The sequence below is a fragment of the Podarcis gaigeae genome (genome assembly GCF_964106915.1).
Source record: "Podarcis gaigeae genome assembly, chromosome: 2".
Taxonomy (NCBI): domain Eukaryota; kingdom Metazoa; phylum Chordata; class Lepidosauria; order Squamata; family Lacertidae; genus Podarcis; species Podarcis gaigeae.
In genome coordinates this window covers 35,858,777-35,870,674 of record NC_139679.1, presented here as the reverse complement: position 1 = coordinate 35,870,674, position 11,898 = coordinate 35,858,777, and the positions used below count along the sequence as shown (strand labels likewise).

General features: G+C 47.5%; 1 protein-coding gene across 13 annotated transcripts in view; it reads right to left on the bottom strand.

The window, feature by feature from the left end:
- Window positions 1-797: 797 nt before the first annotated feature.
- TMEM94 (transmembrane protein 94) overlaps window positions 798-11,898 on the bottom strand; it is a 68,264-nt gene continuing 57,163 nt past the window's right edge. For 8 of the 13 annotated variants that reach the window (XM_083725618.1, XM_083725612.1, XM_083725613.1 and 5 more), the window contains 7 exons: window positions 11,329-11,414; window positions 10,436-10,517; window positions 7,727-7,887; window positions 6,758-6,852; window positions 6,200-6,293; window positions 5,530-5,700; window positions 798-3,880 (listed from right to left, as the gene is read on the bottom strand). In XM_083725618.1, coding sequence (XP_083581744.1) covers window positions 3,808-3,880; window positions 5,530-5,700; window positions 6,200-6,293; window positions 6,758-6,852; window positions 7,727-7,887; window positions 10,436-10,517; window positions 11,329-11,414 — 762 coding nt within the window. In that variant the 3' untranslated portion in view covers window positions 798-3,807. The remainder of the gene's footprint in view (window positions 3,881-5,529; window positions 5,701-6,199; window positions 6,294-6,757; window positions 6,853-7,726; window positions 7,888-10,435; window positions 10,518-11,328; window positions 11,415-11,898) is intronic. The other 5 variants (XM_083725619.1, XM_083725620.1, XM_083725615.1 and 2 more) reach the window with 1 other exon arrangement.

Here is an 11,898-nt window from a genome sequence, read left to right as displayed (position 1 = left end):
GTGATTCTCTGAACCTGAGCTCATGGTTTGTTTTCCCAACCAAATCATGAGCAGCAAGCCAGGAACAAATCCTGATTACTGTTCATACTTTGCTTGGGTAGAGAAACAAACCACAACCCTGGGTTTGGATGTCCACAGCACAACAGGAACACTCTCATGACCTTTGCAGCAGCACACTGCATGCTCACGTTAAAGCTTTGTTTGCTCTTAGCTATGGTTTAATGTGCGAACCAGACCAATGTCTGCGGCTGGCAAAAACATAAGTAATATTATACACAGTACTAGAACCTCCATCGCTTCCATTAGCAAAGCATATTGATTGCTCAAACCCATTTTGCCTCGTCTATCTCTCCATCTCAGCATGTAACTTCTTGTCAGCTAGAAGGAGGAAGCAGTATTTGATCAAGAAAACACTGGGGGCTTAAACTGATTTTACCAAAGAACAAATATGTCACACGAACTCAAACCAGTTGGCCGATATTTTCCAGCACAGTCACAAAATCATGGAGATAGAGATAGCATAGCTTAGCAGTTGGTAGCGCAAACCTATACACATGTCTGCCCAGAAGTAGGCCCCACTGAGTTCAATAGGAGTTACTCCCAGCTAAGTTTGCATTGGATTACAGCCAGTGTGGAAGAGATAAGCCAAGTAGCATCTGATTCAAATCTCACCACAGTGATGAAGTCAATAGGACAAGCTGCCCCCTGCCCATCAATCTGGTCTACTTTACAAGACTGTTATAAGGATTCCTGAGATAGCATACACTACAAAGCACAAATGCCAATCCTCTCAGAAATTTACAGTATCAAAGACAATCATTTATTGCCATTCATATCAGGTGCTCTTTGTTCCTTTTTGTACAATTTACAAGTTTTCATACAAATCTATTATTCTTTTTTTACATACATCCCCAGAAAAGTTTAAATATAAAATATACACCATTTAAAAACAGTTGGGTGGGTGAAACTCCTTCCTAAAGCCATACGCCTCACACCTTTCTGAAGCCTTGGCTGGACGAGGAGGAAGAGGGGGGTGAGGGGGAGGCAGCAAGGCAACATGGACTTTCAAGAGAAAGCCATCGAAAAGGCTCATTATCTGACTCCAGTGGAGTACAATTGAGGAGGGGGAAGAGTGCATGAAGTGCAGGGAGGGGAATCTTTTTCAGCGTGATCAACCACCACAGACAAAAGTCTACAGAAAGTGCCTTGTCTAGCAGGGAAACTGCCCGAGACAGTTTATCAGGTGTAAAGCTTTAAAATCACTTAAGGAAAAAATATTGCGGCAAACAGCTTTTAGGCATCGAGGACTCCCAATTGGTTCAGAACGAGGGGAGGACGAAGGCAGCAGCTACCCGTGTCCCTCACCCAAAGCAAATCAGTCCTGTTTCCAAATACAAAATCTGCACAAACCACCCACAACTTAGCCTGGGACCAGAGACCCAAAACTGGCACATGCCAAGCACCGCTGGCCTCAAGCTAGGGGTGCAAATCCTGACCCACTGAAGCCAGTCCCAATTCTGACACTAGGAGAGGACTGTTGCTGGTTAGTACCGAGGTGAAACGCAGCCCATTCCCCAAAGCTCTTTGCCCTTGGGGAGCAGTACAATACACCATCACACCAAGTGAGAAGGCAGCAAACCTTGAGCTACGTGGGAACAGCAATGATGAAAATGGGAGGGAGAACGTGTTTTTAACAGTTTCTAAACAATAGCCTCTTTTTAAAATATAAACATAGGATATTGGCCGATTTCCCAGTCACAGCCAGCTGGAGTCAGCATACATGCCACAGCTTTTGAGAACTTTGCCATGTGCAGGGGGGCTTAAAGGAACATCCTCTGACCTTAACCACACCGACCTTTTCCAGTTTGATGCCCTCCAGCTGTTTTGGAATGTGTCTTCTACCAGCCCAAGCCAGCATGGCCAAATTGTCTGCAGCTAATGGGAGTTGTCACCCAAAACATCTGGAGGGCACCAGGTTGGGGAAAGCTGTACTACATGCTTCTTAAAACCCTCCAGGTGTCACTTTTCTCCTTCCATCACCACTACCTCCAGCCAGGCCTAAACCTATGATTTTTTTTCTTTTCTAATCTAACAAAGTAAAATGTCGTTTTGTCTCCTGTAGGATAAAAGTATCCCTCCCGCCAAAAGGTTAATTTGCCCTTGTTTCCTTAAGAAGGCTTGGCAAGTTTTCTAACTACCATGCTAGGGTGGGTCAGTGCTTTTAAACAACTCTAGGACGAGGTTAATTGGATTGCCTTGGCCAAAACCCTTCCAGATAGAGCAGATCCTCCATGGAGCCCTGAATACTCAACAGCCCGTCCACAGTAGCCCAAAATACCTACTCCCAAACAACACATGCCCTGTTATCTAAGTGATTGGTCTTGCAGAGAAGGCAGCTGTCCCTGGTGTTGTCCATAAATAGAGCAGAGGTTGGCCAACAGAGGTAGTTCTGATTTCTTCCCGCCAAAAGCAACAACCTGAGTTTATCCACCACGGCTAAAATTGGCAGGCAAGAGAGAGGGTGGATTGAGGACGATGCAGATTCCCAGCACTGCATGGTGAATCCACCCAGACTTTAATTCCCTATATTTAGGGAAACAGACCATGGGGTAGTATGCTATATGTCTCCAACTTAAACAGTGGGGTAAGCACAAAATGCAACCAAGATCCCAAGTCTAGCCCATGGATATGAGAGAGGAACTATGCCCAGCCTCATCTGCCATCCTCCATTCAAAGCAGCCAAGAGGGGGGTTGTAGACGCAGCACTCTTTCAATGAAGAAAAAGTGAAAGATCAAGCAATCCATCAATCCAGACTCAGATCTGGCCCACATGCCTTTGTCTTCCATGCCCGTAAAAGCACAGAAAACCCCATGACCTCTCAGACCTCGGTCACTCACAAGGTTTATCAAACAGTGAGTGGGTGTACAAGAAAAACACACAAACCAGCCCTTTCAGTATTAAGCACTAAAAGACAGCCTCCTTATGGAACATGGCCAGGGTTTAGGTATATCCACAATATCCCATCCCTAAAAGGATGCTCTCATGACGGTGGCGAAGGGTCTGTCCTATGAACTCTGTTATTACATACTTTACATCCCAGAGGTATTTAACTGGAGAAGGGCTGCCTTTGTACTCATAGCAGCAAACCTCCCTGGCATCCTGCCCCTCTGCTTCATTTTCCCCAAGAGGGCAGCCTCCAGGCGAAGGGCTGTTCTGTGGGTCACAGGGACTGCAGCTGGGGTGTGGGGGGGGAGGGTACTTCTGCAGGGCCAGCTAGCAGGCCAGCTGCTCCTATTCCCTCCTGGGTGGGTGCAGCGCTTATACCCAGAATGCCCTGGGGCAAACAGCATCGCAACAAATGAACAGATGAGATTGACAGGGAAGTCAACGGGGGGGGGGGGGGGGCCAAGAAGGACAAAGAGAAATAACCTAGTCAAATTATGAACAGCGGGGGGGGGGGGGGGGAGTGTCAAATGAGAATTCCTTGCTCTTCGATCCAAGGTGTCAATCTGCTGGATCCCAAGGAGCTCCAAGGGAAGGAGGTGTAAAAATAATTTTTAAAGAAGGAATAGCAGCAGTCCATGTCCCACCAACACTTTCATGCCAGGCACTGAATCTTCACCAGCGCTCAGGATGTAGCTCTCCCTGCTCTTAGGGGTTGGCCTCTTCTGATCCACACTGACCAGAAGGATTCACACATGAGGTTGGGTGCTTTTTCCCTTTCCTCTCTCAGCAAGGTGGCAAGGTTGTGTGAGAAGGGAACATGCAGCCCCCAGGCCTTCCAGGGCACGTCCTACTTGTGGGGATTAAAATGGGGAATTCATGCCCAACTTGGTTTCAAACTGCAGCTTCTGCCTCTTCTGGTAACGTACTCGAACCCTGGGAAGAGAGAGAGAGAGAGAGAGAGAGAGAGAGAGAGAGAGAGAGAATGAATCATGGAATCAGAATTTTAGAGTTGGGACCACAAGGGTCATCTAGTTCAACCCCCTGCAATGCAACTACACATACTTTTAACTTAGGAGTAGATCCCACCAATTTCAAAGGGGCTCAATCTCAATGGGGCTGCAGCCAAAGCATTTATGGGAGGAGACACTTATGGCTGCAGAATAAGAAACTTAGGCCTGTTCTCTCCTTCCCACCTTCATTTTAAAAAAAATGCCTTAAAATGTTTCTTCTAGCTGCCAGCCTCATTTGCAACACAGCACGGGAAACAAGAGATCTACAAAATGAACCAACCTGCTTCTTTCTTTGTAAGATTTTAATCAGGTAAGTCAGGTTGCAGAAGGCTTTTTTTACTCAGTTTGGGTGCCGATGTGATGACAGCTGTAAAACAGCTCTCTCTCTCTCTTCCCCCTCAAATAAATATCCTGCTAATTAAAAGACTCTCATGCTTCCAAGGAGAGCAGTGGGGCAGCATGCAGCCATTGCCTACAACGGTTAAGAACAGCGCCTCTGTGATCAGAGGGAATCTCCCATGGGCAAATGCTAAAGACAAACCAGAGGGGATGGCTACTGTGAGTATCCCGCCCTTGCTTGACCCAGCTACTGACATTTTAGAGTGGCCCAAAACCATTTTGGGAGGCAGCCAGAAAAACAGGCAGTTCAATGCGTATTTCCTTGTTGCCAAGACAACAGCATCTCAAGGGAAGGGGTCAGAGAGATATCAGGTAGCGATTTTATCCTTCCAGGAACCCTAATTTAGATACCAGGAAGTTTGCTGCACAGCACAGGAACAGTTAACTCAGCTGTGGAACAGGATGTCATCTATGACTTGCTCAGCTCCCATTTGCAGAGGGGCCCTGAAGGTGAAGGGGTTTCATCAGGGCCTTTGGATATTAAAATAAATGGAGAAAGGGAGGGCAGCAAACCCACAGAGCGACGTTCCCCCACACCTTGATTGTGGGTTTGCAGAGTCACTTGGTTCGCTGTGTTAAAAATGGCATTGCTGGACTAGGGTGACCTTGTGATTTGACCCAGCAAGGTCTGTCTTGTCCGTAGCGGCAGTCTTCCAACCTAGAGGATGTAGCTAAGAGATGCTTCAACATGACCCACTCACACAGCAAGCAGCGTGGCTGCATTCATCTTTCACTGGCCTATTATTACCCTGCAGGTGTGGTGCGATCATAGATAGCACCTTGGAGGAGATGCAAGTATGGGGTTCTCTTGTGTATCATTCCTTCTTGAGGAGCAGGAGTGGTTCTCACATCAACTTCAAAATGCCACAATGGCCTAAAAGCACCCAACAGCTGGTACAGCATAGGGCACTTGAGATATTTGTCAGCTAGGCAGTTCTGGTTCATATCTAACCTTGGCCATGAACTTCCTAGCTGGCCTTAGCCATGCCTCTCCCTCCCTTCTCTTCAGCCCACTATGCTCCATCTGTAATATGGAGATAATAATGGCAGGCAGGCCAGCCTTACAAAGTTGTTGCAAGGATTATCAAGACCATGCCATGCAAAGCGCTAGGAGAACTTTGGGAGCTTCTTATGGAGAGTGCTAAGCAAGAGCTCATGGCAAGGCTCCCTTACCTGATTTCATGGAGTTTGACAGTCTCATTGATGATCACAACAAGGATAAGAGAGAGCAAACCCAACAGCCAGGAGGCCATGGGAATGTCATCCATTTTGTAGGTCACTGGAGACTTGAGGTTCACCCAGAGCTTCAGGTCCAGGAGGGTCTGGATGACTTGGCCCAGCAGCCTGCCATTAAAAACAAAGCAAGACTTGGAAAAACATAGAAGGGGCACGTCCAGCCTTCTGTCCCAGGGCTCTCTCCTCCACTCTGCATCCTCTTCCACCAGCAACCAGAGTACAACCTGCCAATGGGGAAAGGATCTCCTAAGGTAGTGAACAGCCTCCACAGAAAACACAGCATCATGGGGACAGGCATACCCAAGTGGGCAGCATCTCCAAAAGAGGTCGCTTTTCCTGGATGAACATTTTAGAAGTTTGGAGTGGGGTGATGACAGTCTCATGGCATAACAGCCAAGCCAGAGAGAGGGACGTGATGATATCCGAGGCTATGGGAAGGAAGAATTTGATGTCAAGAGCCAGAAAGACATAGCACTGCAGAAATGCACACAGAAGAAGAAAAAAGACTGATGCTTCAAGAGAAGAGTAGACAGCAGAAGATGGAATAATTTGAGATATAGACAGGGGGAAAGAGAGTCACTTAGATGAATCAGAAAAGGATACTCACACAATGACAACTGTCAGAGTCCACCAGAAGTTAGTGAAGGGGCTTTTCTTCCACAGTGGTTTGGTACGATGGACGTGGGTGACAGAGATAAACACTGTGAAGAAATACCAACAGGTTGGTTTTTTATAATGTGTGGACTTGCCACAGATACAGAGGGCACAAATCCCTGAGAGTGTGGTGGTTTTTGAAGCTCATCATCCAAAGCCAATCACAAGGTAACCTTGCTGGGCTTTCAGCAAAAAAAGAAGAAGAAAGCAGCCCAGTGATGTTTCCAAAACCCAGGATAGTCCACCATTGACTGGCAGCCCCTGACTCCACACGCTCTCCACACAATTATCTAGCGCCCCTTCTGAAATCTTCCTGCCTGTTTTTATGCAGTTAAACAGCCAAGGGTTGGGGAAGACTAAGCCAATTACTCAAACTGGCCAGAGAGTCCAAGATGTTTGGTTTTACATCTGCCTTCAGCTGGGACATCGATAAAGCTCCCAATCCCATGGCAAGCTACAAGCACCCCCCCCCCTTCAGTACAGCAAGCAAGGAGGAATGGAAATCTCTTACCAGTATGTAAGACAATCATCCCAGCAGTGAACTTCTGGGCCAGGAGAAGTATGCTGGAAAATTTTCCAAACCAATCGGGGGAGCTTTCTGCACTACTGAAAAAGCAAACATAGGGGATCACGGTTCAAGGCATCAACGAACTCCATTTGAAAAAACTGGATTTCAGAGGGACTCGTGAGCTAGTCCTGAAATCCCGCGGGTTCTGTTAGTCACACAATGCAACCTCTTCCACTGGATTCCCAAGCCAAAAGTTGCCTTTCAAAAGCTATCTGGAGTTATCTTCAATCGTTGTTGAATTGTTACCACCAAATTGTTCCCCCACCACACAGGCTTTCCCCAGCTGTATTTGTTGCCTTTGCATTTTAAACTGTTTTTAAATCACCTTGAGGTGGTGATTTATGGGGTGATTAATAAAACACAGAGTTGGTGTTTTAAGACTTCTTAATACTTCCATTGCTGTTTTCTTTTCGGCTTTGCCGTTTTAATTACTTTATATTGCTTTGTTTAATTTCTTTGTTACCCTTCTTGAATTTATTTATAAAGAAAGTGTGTGTGTGTGTGTGTGTGTGTGTGTGTGTGTGTGTGTGTGAAAAACATAGCCTTAGGTTTTTTAAAAAGAAACTAAGTTTCTAGTCCTTATCAGCGTAGGGAAACCGGAGAGTAGGGGCAACGTAGCACAAGCCTGTATTCCATGACTTTCCACTCTTCTAGACCCATCTTTGGAAAAGCTACTAGAAACAACAATCTGTCATGAATGCTTTAGTTGAGATTCCTGCATTGCAGGGGGATGGAATAGATGAGCCTTCCAACTCTATAAACAACATAGTCTACATAATCCAAACTGTGCCACCCACAAACGAAACCTTAAAAGAAGCTGTGCTAAAACCATCCCAACACACACTTCCTCTGGGTGGACACCACTGCTTTTGGGAACTTCAGTGGATAGCTGGACCCCGAGCGCCCGCTAACCTGTGCAGCATGATGGAGGAGCAGCCCGTGACATTCACATTGAAGGCAGAGGAGTTGAAGTTCGCACAGTAATCCTGCAGCATGTAGCCAAAGCAAACCAAGCAGGTGCAGATGGTGAGGCTGAATTTCAGCAGGAAGCAGAACAGGAAGTATTGCTGGGTCTGCAAGACATTGACGGGAAGGCCGGAGTGACTTACAAGAATGGGAGGCCAGGCCTTGGGTGCCACGGCTCCCACCCAAGCCTCAGGCTTACCAGCTGCAGTCTTGCGGAAGAGGATTGGGTGAGCACCCTCCTCCAGGGCTGCTCCTCAGGCCCAAACTAGATGGTCACTGGGATGTGTGGCTGCTGTTGGCGCAACTCTTCAACCCACCTCCCTCCCAAGGAACTTCTACCATTTTGCAGGACTACAGGGACTGTTGCATTATAAATATAACCAAATGTGGAATACGGGTATATGACAAGAGAAAGAGGAAGTTGGGAAATGAATCATCATCATCATTAAAAAGAAACCCAATAACTCCAGGGCAGAAAAAGTCATGCACCACCCACTGGTGCCCCGTTTAGAGAAGTTTTTAATGTTTGAAGTTTTATTTTGTTTTTAATGTTCTGATGAAAGCCGCCCAGAGTGGCTGGGGAAACCCAGCCAGATGGGTGGGGTAGAAATAATAATAATAATACTGTAATTATTATTATTAATTATTATTATTATTATTATTATTATTATTAACCTCCCAGGAACAAGTGGAGGCACCAAAGGATGGTACCCTGGCCTGGCCCTCTCCCTGCAAGGGGCTCCTGCTACTGAGAGATCCAGGAAGAATCATCATAGATGTTTCCAGTGTATGTTAGGGGCTAGGATGGTAAAAGAGGAGAGGCCCCGGCATTAGGCGAGGTGAAGCCATTTGCTTCAGGTGGCGAGTCTGACCCCACTGGGGTCAGCCCTGTTGCCTTCACTGCTGCCGCTGTGCCCTCACCACCACTGCTGTGCCACGGTGGTAGTGCAGACATAATCACAGGTACAGTTGAGGTGATGGGGCTGGCAGCAGTGAGGGGGCAGAAGCAGGGACAAGAGAGGGGACCTAGATGTATGGGGAGGGGGACAGGGCATTCTTCCTATAGCGTCAAAACATCTTGGGCCAGCCCAAGACTGGATCCAAATAATTAGTTTCATTCAGGGAAACCTGGAGCTGAGGGTTGCTGACCTTCTGGGACCTGTGGGCACATTTGGAAAGCTGAGTAACCTTGATGGGCACCATAAGGTAAAGGTAAAGGGACCCCTGACCATTAGGTCCAGTCATGACTGCCTCTGGGGTTGCAGTGCTCATCTCGCTTTATTGGCCGAGGGAGCCGGCGTACAGCATCCGGGTCATGTGGCCAGCATGACTAAACCACTTCTGGCGAACCAGAGCAATGCACGGAAATGCCATTTACCTTCCCGCTGGAGTGGTACCTATTTATCTACTTGCACTTTGATGTGCTTTTGAACTGCTAGGTTGGCAGGAGCAGGGACCGAGCAATGGGAGCTCACCCCGTCGCAGGGATTCAAACCACCGACCTTCTGATCGGCAAGTCCTAGGCTCTGTGGTTTAACCCACAGTGCCACCTGCATACCACACACACACAAATATACTACAGCCACACAAGCATGCCTCGCAGGCACACACACATCCTGCTAACAATTAAGGGGGTGGGCAGAGCCCGGCAGAGCCAAGACAGTCTCTACTAGATGGGAGGAGATGCTTGGGAGGGATGGCATCAATCAAGCTGGTCATCTCCCAAGTTTCATAGATGAACCAGTATATCAAGACAACCAAACATAGTGCCAGAAGAGAATCTGTCCAGAGCCGTCAGAAAACCATTCTGAACAATGTCCAGGAATGGATCATTCTAAAAGGGACTCCCTGACTTTGTTCAGTAGCAACTAAATATTCCCCCACCGCATAACATCTTGTTTCAGCCTATGGTTCACAACAGAAACATTAAACCAATGAGGAACCTGTATGCTCCATATTATGCTCCCCTTCTCCCACCTACTGCCCCACTTCTCTCAAAGGCACGTTCCTTTGAAACCCACCTTCTCTCTGTAAAGCAACAGGGATAACCAACCTCAGGAGATGTGAGGAAGGAAGCTCTTATCCAGGCATGAGACATGGCTCTGCCTTGAACCAGATAGGTTTGTTCTTACTTCCACAGCAAGTAAGAGTGCGAGTGAGCGAGGGAGATTGAAAATCAGGACCTGTTCTCTCACACCAGAACTGCTGTTGGAGGAAGCAGCATGTGTCTGAATTCCAATGGACTGGAAATCACAGGGGGGCGGGCAGAGTGCTGTGTTGAGCTCAGATCCTGCTAGTGGGCTTCCCAAAGTCATCTGTTTGCCAAGATGCTGGACAGGGCGAGCATTTGGCCGGATCCAGCACGGCTCTCCCTACGCTGCTAGCCCCAGTTCCCTCTAGCGGCAACGGAAGCGAGAATCCGCCAGCAGGAGACTGAGCCAACTTTCTTGCCTTGAGCAGCAGGAAGGCCCCTGATGTAGAGGCCAGACTCCAGCATGCTAAACATTTAGCTAAGCTAATTGCTAGCAAGATCTGCGGCGTTGCAATCACTGGGTGTCATGTGTCGGCAGCTGGTAAGAACATTACTTTCACACCTTCTGACGTTGCCACTCGCGGACCCTAGTGAATGCCTATCCAATCGTAACCTTTTCTTACCTTTTTAGGAATGGAGGTCAGGTTCTTCCCAGTTGCCATGGACATGATGGAACTGTGAGGGGGCTTGCCCAGGAGGGACACACTTGGAAGAGGAAACAAAACTAGAATTAGCCTAGATATCAGAGCAGAACCACAACGGAACCTGCTGAGACTACGGACATGAAACCCCCATAATGCTGTATTGTGTTTAATGCTGTATTGTGTTTTTAATACTCGTTTGGGAGCCGCCCAGAGTAGCTGGGGAAACCCAGCCAGATGGGCAGGGTATAAATAATAAATGTTGTTGTTGTCAGCTAATGGGGAGGCCCTTTTCACACAGTTTCTTCCTGTACTGTCAAGTCACTTTAAGCCAGTTCACAGTTAACCAGGTCCCAACAGGCCTCCTCTCACTCGCTTATTTATTGTCTCCATATCCAAAAGACAGCAGAAGTCAGAGGCCAACACAGTTCCTGCTCAACTAGTGAAAAGAAAGGCAGATTTAAGCCTTGCAGCGGGGATAGGGGAAACTTGTGGCGCTCTGGAAGCTGCTGTTAACTCCCAACATTCCTGACCATTGGGCATGCTGGCTGAATCCAATGGTAGCTGAAGTACAACATTATCTGTGGGCCGTAATGGACAAAAGCAACTCAGCACATCTTTTTTGCAGAGAGAGAATCTACAGGCCAGCACTAGCAGAGACGAACAGCGCTAGCATAGCCAACTCTCCACACCATGAAGGCTGATCCATATAGGCATTATGGACTCCACATGGTCTCCAACATGGTGGCCAGAACATGAAAACCAGGTGCCTGCCCCCCGTGTGGCCCCATTTTATCTTAGGAAAGAAGTGGAACTCCTGCGAGGATCCCCAAAGTAGAGCATGCTTGTGAATCACAGCGAGAAACCTTACTCACCTTAGCAACGGGTAGCAGAAGCAGGAAAGCCACAAGATGTCGGTGGTACTGAGAATGGGGGGCAGCTGCCCCAGACAAGAAAGGAACTAAGCAAAAGACAGCAAAAGGCACCATCAGCGGAAGGATCAGAAGACCGACGGGCACCCACCAGCAAGTTATCACACCCATCTTGTAAAAACAAGATGGCGACTAAGAAGGAGAGGGAGTCCAGAGGAGGGAGCTCATGCCATTGGATCCCAGAGGGTCCATGCAAGAACTCGTTTGTTCAACAATTTTGCATATTTGTTCATTTTAGTACACCACCTTGGGTGCCATGGCAACAAGGAAGTATATAAATGCAAAAACCAGCCAATTAAGGAGCCAGCAGTTGCTGCTACACACAGAATGCGGTGCACAGGATTCCATTGCCTGGGCAGCACTGTACTGCTTTTTATTTATTTGTTTTTTTAAATGAAACATTCTGCTTATTTTAACATATCTCTTCCAGGCCTTGTAGCTGAAGACATGATAGGAAGTTCTGTTTTGGGAGGTGAAGAACTGTGTGTGGCTAGCCTCTGCTAAGTACTTGGA